Consider the following 19,172-nt stretch of genomic DNA (forward strand, 5'->3'; position numbering starts at 1 on the left):
AGGAAACAGAGCAAAAAACCTGTGACCTCCACTGCTGCTCCCTCAGGCTGCTGGCACCTCAACACCTGCATTAGAACTGTCTGTTACTTGTTCCCCTGAGTCCAGAGACCCTCAGTTCCAATATCCTGCTTCAAATTTACACAGTTCGTATCTGTTATGTTACCCATTCCTCAGTGCTGACATCTGTCAGGGAGCAGAACTATTGACTAGCCCAGTCCAGACCCAGAATGGTTTTTAGTTACATCTGTGGCTGGTCTTCCTGACTTCCTAGAGTTGTCCCAGGATAATGGTCAGGCCCAAGGCTGCAAAGTCATTTAATGCTTGTAACAACTCCTTGTGTGTAACTCCCTGTGTGTAACTGCCCCTCCACAGTCCATCCTGCTGGCTCTCCTCTTCCCCTGACACAGGGACTGTGTAAGTACAGGAATGAGCTCCTAGGGATGAGAGATAGACTTCTGGATTCACACTTCACTTTTATCTTTTGGAATCCCTCCCAATTGCTTAATGATTGATGGAAGTAAAGAACACTGTTGGGTCAGTTTTAGTCTGCCAACTCTTCAGAAATCTTGATATAAGGTGATTTGTCTGTTTTCCTTTCAAAATACCTTTTCTAAGTTCATTCTTTCTAAGGCCCTGGAGGCATTTATTTTTGTCTCAGTGCTGCAGTGAGCCAGTGTCAGTGTAAGCTTGTAACAGTATCTGCTGGAACACATCTGCATCCCCTTAATTCTCTCAGCTGGCTTGCATCGAGTGCTGAAAGTTCTTTGTTCCTACTCTGGATATGGATTTTTTTTCCCCTTGAAGTCTTGCATAATTTGGAAGTTTGATTTCTACTTCCTATGTGTTGCTTTTATGGCAGCTATACATAAGAGAGAACAAACTGGCTTTGGTTGTTGGACCCAAGAGAGAGTTTGTGTTCATGGGAAAAGACAGGCAGCTTATGTTTTGAAGTTGTGCTGGAACAGCAGAACTTCACTGAGGACTTCTTCAGACTTTTTCTCCCTCCCCCACAATATTTGAAGTACCTGCTAAGAAGTGTAGGCAGTTAAAAACAGGTCTGGAGAAGTGGGACCTGTGTAAATTGTGAAGATTCAGGAATGTACAGAACCTTTGCATTCCTTCCTTCCTGGTGATATGCCCTTCTTTTGACATGGTGTATTTTAAAGCAGAAGACTAAAAATGTAACTTAAAGTTTGCTTATATTTAACTTTTTTTAATAATCTTGCAGGGGGGAGCCTAAAACGTGGTATGGAGCCCCAGGGTACGCAGCTGAGCAGCTGGAGGATGTAATGAAGAAACTTGCTCCAGAGCTATTTGAGTCCCAGCCAGATCTCTTGCACCAACTTGTCACCATAATGAACCCGAACACTTTGATGGCCCACGGGGTGCCTGTATGTGTCAGACTCCTGTGCTACTCCCCCAACCAACCCTCTTTGATTGGAACCCTACTTAAAGCTGATAATTGAAGCCACTTTTATTACAGAGGTGGTGTGGTGGTTTCCATGTGTGTTGCATCTTCCTTATCCACTAAAATGTGCCAGTGTGAACAGATGGGCAATGCAATTGTTGCCTTTGGAGTCAACTGGCAGACTCTTCTCTGGAGATCTATCTTGGATATTTCTATTTCTGTGTCTCAACTGAAAGGTTTAGGCTTTACCTTTGGAACAATGGCAGGAGCTCTTGTATGTCTGTTCAATCAGACACAGTTTTTTTGGTATAGAGTTTCTGTCAAGGCCCCAAACCCCATTCTTCCTTTATTTTGTCATCCACATTCTCTTATTTTTCCTGGATAAGTCCTTAGGTATTAAAAAAACATTTTTTTCATCAGATTTCATCTTATTCCATACCAGGTTATTCATGGGAATTATGTCCCTTTACAACTTAATTGGCTTTTGATGAGCTGACCTTGGGACTTAAAGGAAAATCTGGAAAAAGTAGCAAAATTGTTCGTCTCCTATGGTAGCCTCCAAAATGGAAGGATGCAGGATGACTTGCCTGCTTTCATGATGACTGTGTGGCCCCAACAGTCTTAGATGAACAATAATATGAATGTTAAGGTTCCAAATTTATTTTCCCCTTCAGCTGCACGTTGGAGAGAGCTGGATCTGTGTTGATCCTAACCCTGAGGTGTGAGGAGCACAAGGCCCAGGCAGCCAGCTTGAAACTGTTCAGAGAGGGGTGTGGCTGAGTGGAACCCAGGCTTTCCAGGGTTTTATGTGAGGCTTTATCAGCTGCCAGTTGTAATTCTTGGGCTTGTGGTTTAAACTCTCAGAAGTCCGCACAGAAGTTACTGCAAGTTGGAAATCCATGTTCTCCTCAGCAGCCGTGCTTGGGTGTGAGCTGACACTGGCCTGTCTGTCCCCCCAGGTGTACAGAACCAACCAGTGTGCAGGGGAGTTTGTCATCACCTTTCCCAGAGCTTACCACAGCGGCTTCAACCAGGGCTTCAACTTTGCTGAAGCTGTGAACTTCTGCACCGTGGACTGGGTATGTTCCAAACCAGTTTTTCCCTAAGTGAGCAGTTCCAAAGCTGTTCCTAGCTGCTGTATAGCTCTGATTTATTGCTGATGCACAAATCTAGGCCACAGATCAGAAGGAGCCTGTTACTGTGTTTGCTGAAGGTTTGTCATGCACTGAGCTGCACGATGCCTCTGGTTCTGAAGATTTCATTTGGAATTATGTGTCAGGGCTGATGTAGCTATTGCAGCAGGAGGGAGGCACAGTCCCATGCATGCCTGGAGTATGAGATGCACCAGTGTTGCTCATTTTTGTGTCCCCAAATTCCATCTCAAATCAAAAGCTGGAATGATAAAATTTCCTAACTTATTGCACTGGGAATTTTCTAAGTGCTTTCTGCAGCTGGAAACCAAATCCAACTTATATATCTTTTCTGCTTTTGCTTCTGTGATAAAGTTAGATAATACATGTAGCACATTAATAACAGTTGGACATTGATAGTCCCCTTGTGGGGGGAAAAAAGTAGGAATTGCAAATGTGAAAGAATCTTCTTAGGTAACAGGGGTACTCTAGATTTTTAGGGAAAAACTCCTTAATGAGAAGAGAGCAGAAAGTTCTCAAGTTCAGATGGAAGGTGTACAGAGCAGTGCATCATTCTTGGTAAGCTTCACTCAGCTCACTGAACTGGCAGAGGTGGGCACACATTACAGTTATTAGGTTAGAGTTATTGAGTAAGATCTTTGTCTTTTTAAAAATAAACACAAATGGAGGACAGTTGCTCCTAAGTTACAAGTAATTTTACCTTCACAGAAAGTGACTCAGACACACAGTGCTGTCTGATCTCACAAAGGTTCTTCTAAGCTTTTGGTGTTTCAAATTACTTCTCTTGTGATTTTTTTTCCCCAAAAAAAGTCTTGGCTATTTCTAAGTGTAGCCCAACTAAAATATTGCTGGATGTAAAACATAGATGAGGAAGATGACTAATATTGCAAGAAAGCTTTCTGCACTTGACTGTGCTCACATGTCAGTCGGTTTGGTTTTTCCTCTTGTCCTTCCATGAGTTTCACACTGGACCAAACACATAACCTCATTGCACTCTGAGCATCCCTGTCTGCCTGCTCTTAAAACAGAGCTGAGTGACCTGCCCAGCTCAGGATGAGCTGTGTGCTGTGCCTGCAGCCAGTTAGGGACATCAGTGCTCCCTGAGCCTCCCTGTCTCGTGCTGCAGCACAGTTCCTGTCAGCAGGGGAAAGGCCCAGCGTGCCCTGCGCCTGTGTGGAATGGGGCATCCCTCGAGTGGTGGGTACAGGCCAGGCTTATGTACTTGTCCTTTTGATACTTCCTTGGCCTCAGTGAATTTTTATCTTGGATCTTCCTGAGCCCACTGTGGTTTAGTGATTTAGTAGCCTTTAATTACAACCTCTGCAAGAGAAGGCACCTCCCTTGGCTCACACCCATAGAGTCCACTGGGAAAGAGCCATAAGCATTCCTGGTGTGCACAACTTGGAATCTTGATTTCTCTGGTTTTACACTCTGAAGTGTGAATGTTGTTGCTGAAAGGATTTGTCTGGGAGCAGTTTCTGGGTAGTAGCATACAGAGGGATTCCCTTGATGTCCTTTCCCAAGTGCACCCTGTGTCTGCCCCGCAGCTGCCCCTGGGCCGGCAGTGCGTGGAGCATTACCGGCTGCTCAACCGCTACTGCGTCTTCTCCCACGACGAGATGATCTGTAAAATGGCTTCCAAAGCAGATGTCCTGGACGTTGTGGTGGCATCTACAGTCCAGAAAGACATGGCTATTATGATTGAAGAGGAGAAGAGGTTGCGTGAGAAGGTTGATAAACTGGTGAGTTGTAGGAAGTAATGGTTTGGGTGGGAGGGGACTTCACTCGTCATCTCGTTCCATCCCCTGCCATGGGCAGGGACACTTTCCACTAGACCAGGTTGTTGCCAGCCCTATCCAACCTGGGCTTGAGCACTTGGAGGGATGGAATTAATTATAATGAATGAAGTAACAGTTGAAACAGTGATGTGAGAACATGCTGGTTCTTGTACTGGGGTGTCAGAGGCTTAGAGGTGCTTAGTCCCTTCCTAAGTTGTGGATTTCAGAGGAGCACCTGGGTAAAGAATCATTGATCATGCACCTTATTTTAGTACCTGCCCTTTAATGTTGCTCAGAATGTCACTTTGAAGGTAATATTTGTACTTCCAGTCATTTGGTCAGAAAAGCTGATTTTTTCATTAACCAAGATTTCTGTCTACCTGAGTTGAATATCTTATATCTAAACTTCATTATTCTTTTGATAAATTCGCCTTTTGATGTTATTGCTTGGAATAGCCTCCTCTTTGGAACAGTCACTTCTTCATTAGGCTTTGATGTGACACTCTTGCAGGGAGTGACTGACTCGGAGAGGGTGACATTTGAGCTGTTCCCTGATGATGAGCGACAGTGCCTGAAGTGTAAAACCACCTGCTTCATGTCAGCAGTTTATTGTCCCTGCAAACCTGGGTTGTTGGTGTGCTTGTACCACGTTGAGGACCTCTGCTCCTGTCCCACCTACAAATACAAACTGGGGTAAGCTTGAGGTAGTAACTACCACCACGATCTGGAGATAGTATTGTGTGTGTAGGTACTGTGATTTGGTAATCTCTGCTGCCAGTGGGACTGCTCTCTGTTTCTGTTTCAGTCCTTTGCAAATCCAGTGCCCCCACAACAATGGGACTGTTTTGTGCTCACACACAAAGCCTCTTCAGCATTCAGCTCTTCTTGCTCTATAATGGCAAAACTTGCTGGCTAAGTTAGTTTGCATTTTTATTTATAGCAACCAGGTCATTGTCCCTTAGATCCAGTCCTTGCCAAGGAGTATTGTTTTGCTTTTTGGAGCTTTCCTTCCCGTTGTTAACTTTGCTGTGCTCTTTAGTACATCTTTTGTCCTACATGAACGTAGCTTGCTCTGAGACAGTGTCGAAACTCCTTAATTGTCCCATAAAAATTGCTTTTTGAAGCAATTACAACATCGAAATTATCTCAAAAGGAACATGGTGTGTTTGTAAGGTCTTAATTGCGTAACCCTGAGTGCACAGAAGCTTATTTCTGTATTGTACAGACCAACACACCTTAGAATTACCAAATGGTTTGGTCTAGAAGGGACCTTAAAGCTCATCTCATTCCATCCATGCCATGGGCAGGGGGCACCTTCCAGCAGTCCAGGTTGCTCTGAGCCCCATCCAGCCTGGGTCCTCGTGCTGGTGCCCTCGCTGCACCCTCGTGGAGGTTTGAGGTTTGAGTCATGTCTGCCCGCAGGTACCGCTACACCCTGGAGGAGCTGTACCCCATGATGAACGCGCTCAAGATGCGCGCCGAGTCCTACAACGAGTGGGCTTCCAACGTCAACGAGGCCCTGGAGGCAAAGATCAACAACAAAAAAAGTGAGGATTTTACCTACTGCCTGTAGCACATCATTTAAAAGGACTGTTTTTTCAGTGTTTAGTTTCCAAACTACAGTAACTTTTTTCTTATGTGATAATCAAAAGAAATCATTTATTACTTTGTGTTTTTAAGTAAATATTTTAGCTGTTGCAGTCCCAGAAATGATGCTAAGCTGTCTCTGTGTGACAAGACCATAAATCAGTTTGACACAAAGTGTAACTGAAGTAGAAATAGAAATACATTTAATGTGTTGTGTTTCTAAGCCTTACATGATGGAAAGGATTTGCCTTACATGGATTTTCCTTACAGGGAAAATCCATCACAAAAGGAGACTTCTTAACTTAATGTCTTTCCCAACAGGTCTCATCAGTTTCAAGGCTTTGATAGAAGAATCAGAAATGAAAAAGTTCCCAGACAATGACCTGCTGCGACACCTTCGGCTGGTGACACAGGACGCAGACAAATGTGCCTCGGTGGCCCAGCAGCTGTTGAATGGCAAGAGACAGACCAGGTAAGTGCCACTCCATGTCTGCAGCAAAATTGGGCTACCAGAGATGGATGTCAGTGGCCAGTGATGGGTGCTAGTGCTCTACAAGACTTAAAGATTAAAAGAATCTTTGTCTCCTCAGCAGAGCTATCTTTGACAGGGAGATTCAGCATTACTATATGTAATAAGTTAAATATCCTGAGTTTTCAAATATCTTCTTCCTCTGTGTTTGACAGTTTGTAAATTCATTCCAGTGTTCCCTGAAAAGAAGGAATGGTGTGGTATGTCTGACAAAGTAACACTCAGCAAGATACAGTCCCCTTGTCTTTGTGCTGTGAGCACTGTAAATCTGTCCATAGTGGAGGTGTTGTTGTATTCATTACCCTCTGTGCTGTGGAAAAACAAAGTGCCTTAACTCCCTGAGCTGCTGCTGGTGGAAATGTTGTATGAGAGCTCTGAAAAAATACCTGCTCTTTACATTGAATCTTTCAGACAGGTTATTTGTTCAAGGGGTTTGAAGTAAGGCAGTGTTGGTTGTGAACTGCCTACCTGGTCCTGCTGACACTCCATGTCTGAAATGAGCTGAAAAGAGCCAGAACAGAAGACTAAGGCCAGTTCTCTTCATTGCACAAGTCTAGTTGTGCCTGTATTGATGTAAGAGCCTTTCTCTCAGGATTCACAAATTACCATCTTCTGTTGTGTCATTCTCACTCATAGATCCCAGACTGGTGTGGGCTGGAAGGGACCTTAAAGCTCATCTCATTCTACCCTCCCTGCCAAGGGCAGGGACACCTTCCACTATCCCAGGCTGCTCCAAGCTCTGTCCAACCTGGCCTTGGCCACTTCAGAGATGGGGCAGCTGCAGTTTCTCTGGGCAGCCTGTGCCAGGGTCTCACCACCCTCACAGGGAACAATTCCTTCCCAATATCCCATCTATCCCTGCCCTCCTTCAACTTAAAGCCATTGATCAGGGCACTCACCATGGGCACACTGAGCCTTGCAGGATGGTGGTTTCTAAGAAAATGTTTGGTTTATTTGTGTGGAGAACAGTATGGCTCATGTCCACCAATCTTAAGTGTGCTGTACTTCAGAAAAAATTGATTGTCATTTGTCCCATTCGGAGAATTATCACCCATTTCTGCTGCTTTGAGCAATGTGTGTTTATTGGAGCAGTTGCCTTTTGTGCTGATGGAAGTGCACATGTGGTTCCTGCATGTCACCTCAGCAGGGGTCACAGAGCTCCTCACTCCTGTGCTCTTGCAGTACATTGAAGACTGGCATGGAAGAGCTTTGGGGGCAGATGTTCTGTCACACTGTCTGTAGCTGAATATTGCTGTCACACTTAGACATGATTCTTGTTTTCCTTCCTGGTGTTCCTCTGTAAGCCTTTGTAGTAGGAACTTGATAAAAATTCACTTTTGCTGTCCTGCACACACAGGAGGATGAAGCCACTGTAACAGCAACATGAAAATACTGCAACAGGGAATGAGAAATTCAGCACTCTCACAGGCATGACTTCTGCCAGATAGGGAACTTCCAACCTAGAGATTTTAGGCACCATCACCAAAGGACTTGTCCACTTTGGATCCCCTCCTTCATTTGGTGTTGAGCCATCTGGTGTCCCCTGTGTGTGTTCTCCCATCCCTGCTGCTTGTTCAGGTCTCCCAGTGCTGAACTGGGAGCAGCAGCCAGGCCCTTCCCAGCTCCTCTGCCAGATGGGTCCTTCCTGCACTGAATGTGTCCCTGACATTGTTTGGCCTGGGAAGAGCTGGGAGCAATTTTTATCTTCATCTCCTTGACTAGATCTGTTCTTTTGTCACCATGAGAGGCTCTCAGCCTTCCTCACAGCTGGGCCTGCCAGCTCCTGCAGCATCTCAGGCTGTGACAAGTAATTGACCCTGTGCTGCTGCTGTACACAGTGTTGAGGCAGTGCCTGCATTGAGATTCTTATTTGCTCTAGAAGAGGTTTTAGTCCTTCTCTCACAATTTTTTCTTGAATCTTTTTTAGCATGTTTCTGGGATAAGTCCAGTTTCATGTCTTCATAAGTTTTAGTTGTTTTAAAACCCATGTTACTTGATTATTTTTTTCCTTACAAGGTTGAAGTGGGGAATGCTCACAACTTTTGAAGGAAAATGTAAAGAAGATAATTACCTGCTTAGAATCTTAATACATGTTACATCACATGCAATTCATATGCCTGGAGCTCACATCTGCAGGATGCTTGACAACCTCCATCACACCCAGGTGTTGGTTAGGAAGGATTCTGGATTCTGCCTAAAGCTTGATTTGTGCTTTTGGCAAACTTTCTATTGTGGACTGAGCATTTTGGTCTGATCCTGAGTTTGGAGGAGTCATGCAGGAGACTTTTCTCCTGTAGGAAGGTTGTCCCTGTCAGTCACAGCAATCAGTGACACTGGGGGATCTCCTCCAGTGCAGTAAACACAGCAGTTCATGGGGAGAAGACCAGGACAGAAGGCAATAAATCATAGTAAACCCTGTGCCTCCTGCTCACCAGCTCCTCTGCAGTACCTGAAGAGATGCAGATGGGCTCTATGTCCCTGTTTCCTCTGGTTCTCTTGGTGCTGGGGGATTAAACACTCACAGATTCTGGCTTGGAGATGTTCTGTGTGCATCTGAATGGGGCTGGAGCACAGTGTGGCCCTTGTTCTCCTGGCACTGGAAGGCAGCAGTGTTCCTGCCCTGCTGCCATATTTTTCCTGTCTATCCCCTTTCCTCTCTAGGTCTCCTGAAACCTGTTCTGTTATTTAGAGTCTCTGAGAGTTGGTGCTTGGAGACCTTTGTGATTATTAACCCTGGATGGACATGGGTTTGGCTTCTGTCGATGGTTTTTCTTAGGCTCATGTAATTTCTGGTTTTCAAAAACATCTTGTGACAGCTTTGCCATTTAAATATGTGTATGTATATGTATATAAATATTTATGTATTTAAAAACTTGTGCTTTTTCTTGGAAGACACTGTGGAGCTTACTCAAAAACCAGTAGAACAAAGCAGACTGTGAAGAAACCTGTGTTATACCTGAGGCTTTGAATTCATTTTATTGTTCAGCTGACTGTGGGGTTTGGAACTCTCAATGTGATCGTGTGTATCCGTTAAAAATACCTATTTTTAACACAGAATGGTAAATTAAAATTTATTTTATAGAGTTCACATTCCAGTCATGCTGGCATATCCTGCTGGGCTGTTCTCCTCTTTTGTATAAATAACACACTGTGGATTCAATTGGAGCCAGCATTGTAAGGGATCTCTTTCCTTTTCTGTTCAGGCTTCTCAGACCTCATTAATACTGGCTTGAGTTTAGAGAGGCTTTTAATATTGGGCCATTTGTTAACACTTATAAGCCACTCATTTGCTACAAAGCTTTTAGATAAAAATAAAAATGCTGATTTCAGTGTAGAGAGGATTTTTCAGAAGTGCCTACACAACCTGTCAATATAAAACCCATTCAGAATTGGGATTTGTTCTCTTTTGGTGTGGACATGGGCAGAGCTGACTACAATAGCTACTGCAACATAACTGAATAGTTTATCCACAGTTGCTTTGTGTTCTGGAAAAAAAAAAGCTTAATTTTATTCCATAATAACCAATGCCCTTCCAAGGCTGAGTAGTTTTTCCAGAATCCTGTTTAGTATGAGTGTTTCAACAATAGCTCGTTCTGCAGCGGCAGACTGAGGTTTCCCACATGTGTGAGCCCTGGGCTGCTTGGATGCTTGTGAATATTCTGTAATTCCTGAAGAAGGCCTGGCTGACATGAATCATAAGCAGATGTCAGGGAATCAATAAATCAGAGAATGGTTTGTCTGGGAAGGGATCTTAAAGCTCATCTTGTTCCACTCCCTGCAGGGACACCTTCCACTAGACCAGGTTGCTCCAAGCCCTGTCCAGCCTGGCCTCAGAGTTGATGTTGTGATGTATTTTTCTCTTTGGTGATAAGCTGAAGGCTGAATGTGTCACTGCAGGTACCGCTCCGGGGGAGGCAAGTGTCAGAACCAGCTGACGGTGAACGAGCTGCGGCTCTTCGTGAGGCAGCTCTACGCCCTGCCCTGTGTCCTCAGCCAGACACCACTGCTGAAGGTAACTGGGGAGGCCTTGGGAAGGGAGCAGGAGCATTTACAGAGTGATGGGCTTGCACTGCCTTCATCTCCCATCTCACTGTTTGCTCCAAGGGTTGATACTGGGCACCGGCAGGCTGGGGTGACTTGGGCACATGGGATGCTGAAGAAAGGAGCTCTGACCAGCTGCTGTTTGTGGTCAACAGTTTTATACTGCACAGGCAAATCAAACCATTCATGTTGTATGAAGGATTGTAGGAGAAGGAGCAGGATGACCTGGGTAACTACAAGTTAAAAGTTTGGGGTCAGTTAACTGGTCTGCTCTTACGAGTAAAGCCAGGTTAATCTGAGAACATTCAAACTCCCCAGTGCTCTGAGGGACAGCTCTGTCATCCTTTCCACTTTCCTTCTTTGTTAATCCAAAATCAGCTTTCTCAGTCTTGTAATTAGATCCCTCTTCGTGCTCTCTAACCACATTCCAGGAAACCCCACAGATAACTCCAGCCAAACCCAGCCCAGGCTGGCCAAATCCTGTCTCTAGCAGAGAACCTGCTGCTGGCTGGAGTCAGATCACTTTGAATCCCACCACCACCAGCTGTGCTGGTTCTGTGCTCCCCACATGATGAGCCCTCAGGCAAACTTGAAAGTAATTCAAGATCTTGTTTCAGAATTTGCCAAAATGTTCCATATCACACTGAGGGGCAATTAAAAAAAATTCTGTGCAGCTGCAATTCCTGTCTTAAAGGAGAAGGGCTTTGCATATTTGTGATACTTGAAACCAGGAGATGCCGTGTCCAGTTCTTGAACTGTCCCTCAAGTACCCACCCAACACTGACACCAGATGGTGCCATGGAAATGAATGGGAATAAACCAGTTCTACTCAGCTTTGAGTGCTGCTTTGGAAGCTTTATCTGCCCTGCAGTGTGTGGATCAGATTCGATGCAGTCCTATTTACAGTTATTTGTTTGTAGCACTGAAGCTGTGAAGTTTTCTTGCTGGTTGAAAAGCAGAAATTTGGAAATGCCAGACATGCAAACAGTTCCTCTCCATCTGGCATTCCTGAACAGGGAAATAACAAACACATATGGTCAGAGTGTTCCTTTGTGTCATCCTCAACAAGCCTCAATTATATGTCATTGTGCAAATTAGGCTGTTAATATAAATGACCAGCATTACTGGAGATGGGTACACAATTCAGTCTGTCTCTAAAAAATGTTTGATTCCATGCTGGGGGTAGTTGCCCACCCTGGGAAACAGCCTCACTGGCAAAATGCCAAGGTGTCAGCTGTGAGGGAAGAACTTCCTGCAGGAGCAGCATTTCAGGCAGCACTGGGGGTACTGGGCAGGTTGCTTCATACAGAATAATCTCAGCCTTCACTGTGGGATTGCTCTGGATGACTGTACTTTATCCTAAAGAAAGTGCAAACAGTCTCAGAAATACCTTTGGGGTAATGAGCTGCTGAGTGCATGGAGAGAGAGAAGGTGTTCCCCTGCATGAGAGAGTAAAATGCCTGTAGCTCACTGGGACTGTGGGGTGCAGCTCAAAAGCCTTAGCAGTGCAGCAGAAATGGACCTCAGAAATTCTGTGCCCTTCCCAGTGTTTTGCACAGCCTTCATATTCCTTACCTTGCTGTTCCTCAGCTGCCTGAACCATTCCAAAACAAAGCCAGGCAGCAACACCCATGGAATGCTCAATTTCCCTTTCCATCCTTTCTGTTCTTTGGAGCCCTCTTTCTGGCACCCTGTCCCTGGGATTGCCTTGTTCTGGGATACCCCAGCTACATATGAGGAGGTGCTGGCAACACTGTGTGTTGAAGACACTATTGTAGTGTTTCAGCCCTCAGGATAATTTGCCATGTGCCATTTACAAAAAGCTCCTGGTACTTTTTCTAATGTTTCCACACCTCCTTTCTCTGGCACATATGGTTTAGTATAAGTTGTTAATTGCATCTAAGCCCTCCCCTTATTACGGGGTGCAGGGGCTGGTTGTAGCAGCAGTTGCAGGGTGTGGTTGGCTGGTAGGCTTGGGGGTTTCCTTTGTGTCTTTGGTGCTTGTTATGGTTTATTTAGGGGGGATGTTGGTAGTGTTTGTTTATTCAGTGTCATTGGCAGTGGATCCTTACCCAGAAGCCTGGGCTAACTGGGGTGTTGTTGGTTATGGCCTTGGGATGGGGTTGGTTGTGGTGGTGGGGCTTGCTATAGGGGGTGTGTTGGGGTTACTAGCAGATGAGGGGATGGTGAACAGTGGGGGTCTGTTGTTGGTCTGATCAGATGGCACAAGGTACACCGCCTTGGGCCAAAAAAAAAAAAAAAGTAACACTATAACATTAGACCATCACAATGAAAACTCTTAAATCCTTCATAATTAAGGAAAGTTCCAGGAGCAAAAAACTTGTACAGCTTGGGAGGAGAAATAAAGGAAATAGGAGGCATACATCTGGATAATTTGCCATGTGCACTGTGGCATTGCAGCAGGGGGTTTGCCAGGAGCCTGTGCTCCCGTTGTTAATGTTGCATTTGTGTATTTCAGGATCTCCTTGACCGTGTGGAAGCTTTCCAGCAGCAAAGCCAAAAGCTCCTTTCCGAAGAGATGCCCAGCGCTGCGGAGCTGCAGGAGCTGCTGGACGTCAGCTTTGACTTCGACGTGGAGCTGCCGCAGCTGCCGGAGCTGCGGGCGCGGCTGGAGCAGGCACGCTGGCTGGAGGACGTGCAGCTGGCCTGCTCCGAGCACAGCTCCCTCACCCTGGACGACATGAGGCGCCTCATCGACTCCGGCGTGGGGCTCGCGCCCTACCCGGCAGTGGAGAAGGCCATGGCCAAGCTGCAGGAGCTCCTCACCGTGTCCGAGCACTGGGATGACAAAGCCAGGAACCTGATAAAGGCCAGGTAGAGCTAAATCTCAGTGTTGCATTTTGTAGTTCCATGAGTTGTTTCAGATGGAAGTGCCCTGACTCCTGGAGGGGCTCCCCTTTGTTCATCCAGTTTGATGAAGGCAAAGCTTGTGCCAGCCAGAAGGGGCAGGGCTGGAGGAGGGGGATGAGGGATGAAGCAGTTTCAGGTGTCAGGGTTGCTTTGCAGTGTTTGTGTTGCTCAACCATCTTGTGTAAATTCTCCTTGTGCCACAGTGTCATGGTTTGACGCTACCACAATGCCGAAAAAACTTATCAAAGCAGGACACTCAGGAAGGGGGTTTAAGGTACCTCTTCCTTCTTTTCCACCTTCTCCCCTCCCCAGTTTCAGGTTGGAGAGCACGTGTTCAGATCAAGCTCAGATAGGTACCACCAGCAGGTAAAACTTTGTAGTCCATAGAGTCCATGTAGGGCTGTTTCTAACTAACAAGGAGGAGATTTTTCCAGATTAATTGGTGCAGGGAAGAAGGAAATAAGCCAAATACATCCTTACTAAGAAAAATTTTCTTGTGGTTTTTACCTTCTGATTTATAAAGTAAAACAGGGGAGAGGACAGTGTACTTAAAATTAGGAACGTGGCACAAACTTATGTGCCAGGTTTCTTCCCTCAAGATTCCTTTCTTTTTTTAATTTTGTTATACTTGAAGTATTGGAACATTTCTTACCCACTACTAAACCACACACAGTGTTTTAAGACAACTTCATATAGCACATTACTGACTAAGGTTGGGTTCAACATTTGATAGGGAGCTGTGTTGTGTTTGTACCTCTCTAAAACCTCAGAATCAAACCAGGAAATATAGAAAAGCCCATTTCAGGGTTTTAACTTTCTAATGCAGAATCTCTCAGCTGGTGCTGGTCTGGGGTCTGGTGAGTGTTTGTCATCCAAAAGTTAATAAAAGGAACATCATCTTTACGTCCAAATGTGAGAATATTTCTAGTAGGAGGCTAGAATAAGCAAACAGATATTTCTAAACCCCCCCCTGCTCCTGACACCCCAGCTCTGCTGGGTGCAGCCAGTACTGAACATCATAGGTAACATCTTCAGTTGGTGTGGCCCTCTGATTTTAACAACCCAGGTGAGTGGAAGAGCCCCCCTGTAAGCAGCATCTCCCATCTGGGCTGTTGTGCTCCCCCAGGCCCCGGCAGTCCCTGAGCAGCCTGGCAGCAGCAGTGAAGGAGCTGGAGGAGATCCCAGCCTACCTCCCAAATGGAGCAGCACTGAAGGATGCAGTGCAGAAGGCCAAGGACTGGCTGCAGGAGGTGGAGGCTCTGCAGGTACGTGAGCCTGGCTGCTGGGCAGGGACAGTGACCCTGCTCATGTCACCAGAGCCACCCCACACCCCATGTGTGCTCCTGGGCTCTGGTGTTGCTCTGACTCTGAGCTCCCAGTCTGGGACATCATTGGTTACCTCAGCCATGGAGCAGCTACACCCACTGCCCTGATTCTTGCTTCTGTTTCTGGTCTGTATTCCTTCACCTTTGCAACTAACTGCCTGCAATAAAATCTATAAAATAGCTATTAGCAATAATCTAAAGTTAAAAAGTTACTGCATTATGGAGCTTCACCAAAAGGTCACTTTTTCTGAGTTGCTCAGTAACAACTGCTTGTTAATCACGTTTTTGTGCTACACTGAGATACAGAGTGGTGATACAGAAATAGTTCCTGGCTCAGCCTTGCAAGTGCTCAAGCCAGCCAGGGGACAGTGGGACTGCCCAAATCAGAGCAGGGTGGCACTGGGATAGCCCTGATTTCACATTTTGGTATAAATTGCCAAATATTTTCATTTATCCTCTTTTTTTTTTTTCTATAAAGTGAGCTCTAATTTAACTTAGGGGTATTTTCAGGCCTGTCTGGCCTAAATTCGGCTTTCAATAAAAATTTATTTTGAGCTCTTATTTAAAAAACTAATTTTCTTGGATTTAAATATTTTTAAGGAATAAAATTCATGTAATACTAACTTCCATTTGAGGGCTGTCTTGAAAGAATTTGAGTGATTTTTTTTTCCTTGGTATTTGCTAATCTCTTGGTCTGGACTCTGAAATCCTGCCTCCTGAACATGGAAAACTAGTTCTGTCTGCACCAAGAATTTCTGCTTTGGTTCTGTGAAGGTTTTGTTAAACACCTGCAATCACTGTGACTTGCAGGAAGTTCTTGCCATTAGGACTTTGAAGTTGCTAGAGGTGTTGGGGTTGTTTTGGTGAATAGTTCTCCAGTTCTACATCAACTGCCTGTTCTAGAAATTGCCTCTGGAATTACTCCTGTGCTGCTTTACCTCTGGGTGTGTGGTACCTGCATTGCCTGAGGTGTGGGGTGCCAAGGCAATGGTTGGAGCTTTCTCCTGACTGGCACATGGGATACTGGGGGTGGTTCTCACTCTTGGCCTGGCACAGCCTGGGTTAAGCTTGTCTTCTGGTGCTGGAGCTCCCTGCAGTACCTGAAAAGAGGCTGGAGCCAGGGAATCAAGAGTTTCCTCCCAGGGAACAAGGGACAGGATGAGAGGAAACTGCCTCAAGTTGCACCTGGGGAGGTTCAGGTTGGATGTTGGGGAAAGTTTCTTCACTGAAAGGAGTGGTCAGGCCCTGGCACAGCCTGCCCAGGGTAGAGTCACCATCCCTGGAGGGATTTAAAAGGTATGTAGATGTGACACTTGGGGAGAAGTGGTGGCTTTGGCAATGCTGGGTTAATTGCTGAAATTGATCTTGGAGATCTTCTCTCAATGATAATATAAATCTATAGTTTTACGATTTCAGAATTATTTTGATTTTCTGCTATGAATGCAGTGTGAGACTGCGAGACTACTTATATTGTTGTCAGTCTTTGATTTTGTTCTATTTTCTTTTTAAAGGGTCACTTGGCAAGTGTATTCTTTGGGGCCTTGTGTATTATTTGGAGCCTTGCTTCCCAGGCCCCAAATGTGTTGTTAGTTTTGTCTGATGGTCAATGACTAAATGCACAAGCAGCACAAATGTTGGACTGATAGTGCAGGTCACTGAGCTGTCAGAGCATTAAATTCACTTTTACAAGCTCTGCCCTGAATTCCTTGAGTGACTGCTGTGACTTGGGCAGTGCTGGGTGCTGTGTGCTGGGTGCATCCAGCATCTCCTCATTCCCCCTGGCAGGCTGGGGGCCGTGTGCCCGTGCTGGACACGCTGGTGGAGCTCGTCACGAGGGGCCGGTCCCTCCCAGTGCACCTGGACCACCTGCCCAGGCTGGAGGCCCTGGTGGCTGAAGTGCAGGCGTGGAAGGAGTGTGCAGCAAACACGTTCCTGTGTGAGAACTCTCCATATTCCCTTCTGGAGGTGAGAGCCTGCATGGGGATCAGCTCAGTCGTGCATGGTGCAGGGACTCAGTGTGTGCCCAGGAGGGAGCAGTAAATATTAAGTAAATATTAAATATTTAATATAGTCATGCTATGCAGAGAATAAGTCCGACATCTCCAATTCGGTTGTAAATTCTTATTTGCAGAATTGCTTTAGGATTACACAAACTGGTTTAATAGGAACTTTTGTTAGTGACCTATAGCTCTAATATTAGTTTTTAACTTCTAAAATGCTTAAGATTTAGCTATGTTTTCTCTGTTCTTCTTAATCAGTGGCTAACAAGAGCAAGCAGTGCCAGTGTCTAACATTTTCCATATGAATATGGGAATAGTGACAAATCTGTGGCACTGGATTAACTCCAGTGCATCAGGCCGAGCTGCAGGTGAGCAGGTTCCTACCTGCTCCATCCTCCTCAGGTTCAGGTGTGCCAGGATGAGACTGGGGCTGAGTTTGCTGCCCCTCTGGAGCTGTGGCTGTGTCACACCTGCAGTCTATGAGCAATGTACACTCTGCCCAGCACTGAGGCCCTCTGAGCCCCCTCCTGTTGGGACAGACAGGAATGTAGGGCAGCCCCTGGAATCTCTGCTCTTTCCCAGGGTTTGCAGTTTCAGTCCCATGGAGGCTGTTCAGCATTTTGTCTCTCTCTTCCTCTCTCTCTCTCTCTCTCTCTCCCCCCCCTCTCTCCCAGCAGTCTGGGTGAAACACAAGGGTTGTTTGGGTCTGGGCATTTTACAAAACTGAAGTTCCAACTTCCCAGCTCTCCCTACCTTCCAGATAACCTCATCCTAATCCCTCAGATGTTGATGGAATAACTGCAGGAACTGCTGTAGTTCTCAGCAGTTGCCTGTGGCTGCATCCAGGCAGGAAGGTCTGTTAGGAGCAGTGCAGGTGTAACACTGCTGCATGTGGGACACTGCTGTTCTGTGCCTCAGGTGTTGTGTCCCTGGTGTGACATTGGGATGCTCAGTCTGAAGAGGAAGCAGAAGAAGCTGAAGGAGCCAGTGCCAAGTGGCAAGAAGAAAAGCACTAAACTGGAGACGCTGAGCGACCTGGAGCGGGCACTCTCTGAAAGCAAGGACACTGCATCTGCAGTAAGTGCTCAGATCTCTCCTAACTGGAATTTCTTCTGAGTTCCTTGAACCCTTGTTTCTGTTTGCCTCCTGTGCAGGAGTGTGGCTTCCACCCTGTTTTTGCTGTGCTGCTCTGCAGGATTTCTGGAACTGCACTTTGCTGTGTTTGCTTCAGACTTCCCAAAATTGCTTTCAGTGGAAACATCATCTGTTGCTTTGTGCATTAGGCAGCCTCACAGTTTGCTAGGCAGTGACTGTAGCTGAGCAAAACAAAAAATGGAGATCTGTTTTCCCCTACCATACCTAAACCTTATTAAAAATGGGATAGGGTTTGGCCAAGTCTGATCCTTTCAAAGAACACAATAATCCAGCACCATTTATAATTAAAACAAACATTCTAAATAATTAAAGAAAACCTCATGAGTTATGGAGTCACTGAAACATTGCTCTGGGTGGACCAGACTCAGTTGCTGGTGAGGAAGGGCTTCATTCCAGCAGACCTAGTGCAGAGCCTCCGCCTGGGCCAGGTAATGAAGTCCTGTGGCTCGTGAGATGCAGTAGGGGCTCATGGGGTGGGGTTTGAATGTCATTTAATGTGGGACATTTAAGTTTTAACCTGTGGCAATTACTTGAAACTCATACTTTCAGTGCTTTGGTGTTGGCCTCTCTTGTCTGAGCCCCAGAGCTGCAGTGGTGTCCCTGTTGTGGCCCTGTGGGGACAGGCTGGGACCTGGGTCACACTCAGCCCTTGGTGACTCCAGGACCCCTGGCCAAGGAGACCCAGGGGACCCCCAGGGGAGGGAGAGGTCATTCAGTGTGGCAGGGTTTGCTTCTGACACACGAGGGGAACCAGAACCTTCCCAAGCTCCCAACCCAGAGGAGCACCAGTGTGCACATCAGAATGTGCTGTGTCCCTGTCCCATGTCTGCCCAGGATGGACACAGCTGTCTAACTTTTCCAGAGCTGATTTTAGTCCAGGAATTATGCCTGAAAGCTATGGTGTGAGAAATAACCACTTTGTATATATCTATAAGCCCTCCTCAGTGTGTTTATATACATTATAAAATGCATAGAATTAATTAGTTGCAGCTTATATGGTCTGAACAGCTTATATATTGCTATCTTTATAGGAGTTAGTGCTAAAGATTCCTGAAAAAAGGATCATGAGCTTTTGCAGAGAGGGTAAACAGCACATCCAGGGTACACCTGAACTTTGTCTGCTGTTCACAATCCCCAGAGCAAGTTTGTAGGTCAGGGCATGGCCCTGAGCACTGCTCAGCATGTACAAAATGAGGGTGAGAGGTACATTTGCATTTGTGGAAACTGCCCAGGAAGCTTTTCTGAGTATCCAGAGTCAGACAGTTGAGAGACACATTCCCAGAGCAGTGTCCGCAATCCAAACTTGCACTTCTTCAGGATTTCAGCT

General features: G+C 45.9%; 1 protein-coding gene across 2 annotated transcripts in view; it reads left to right on the forward strand.

Moving 5' to 3' along the window:
- Positions 1-19,172, forward strand: part of KDM5B (lysine demethylase 5B) — a 59,991-nt gene that overhangs the window by 32,864 nt on the left and 7,955 nt on the right. For both annotated transcript variants that reach the window (XM_054648555.2, XM_054648554.2), the window contains exons 12-22: positions 1,229-1,391; positions 2,368-2,487; positions 4,107-4,301; positions 4,849-5,030; positions 5,760-5,884; positions 6,246-6,396; positions 10,351-10,465; positions 12,974-13,329; positions 14,492-14,630; positions 16,476-16,655; positions 17,609-17,767. In XM_054648555.2, the coding sequence (XP_054504530.1) occupies positions 1,229-1,391; positions 2,368-2,487; positions 4,107-4,301; positions 4,849-5,030; positions 5,760-5,884; positions 6,246-6,396; positions 10,351-10,465; positions 12,974-13,329; positions 14,492-14,630; positions 16,476-16,655; positions 17,609-17,767 (1,885 nt within the window). The remainder of the gene's footprint in view (positions 1-1,228; positions 1,392-2,367; positions 2,488-4,106; positions 4,302-4,848; positions 5,031-5,759; positions 5,885-6,245; positions 6,397-10,350; positions 10,466-12,973; positions 13,330-14,491; positions 14,631-16,475; positions 16,656-17,608; positions 17,768-19,172) is intronic.

The sequence above is a fragment of the Agelaius phoeniceus genome, chromosome 25 (genome assembly GCF_051311805.1).
Source record: "Agelaius phoeniceus isolate bAgePho1 chromosome 25, bAgePho1.hap1, whole genome shotgun sequence".
Lineage (NCBI taxonomy): Eukaryota > Metazoa > Chordata > Aves > Passeriformes > Icteridae > Agelaius > Agelaius phoeniceus.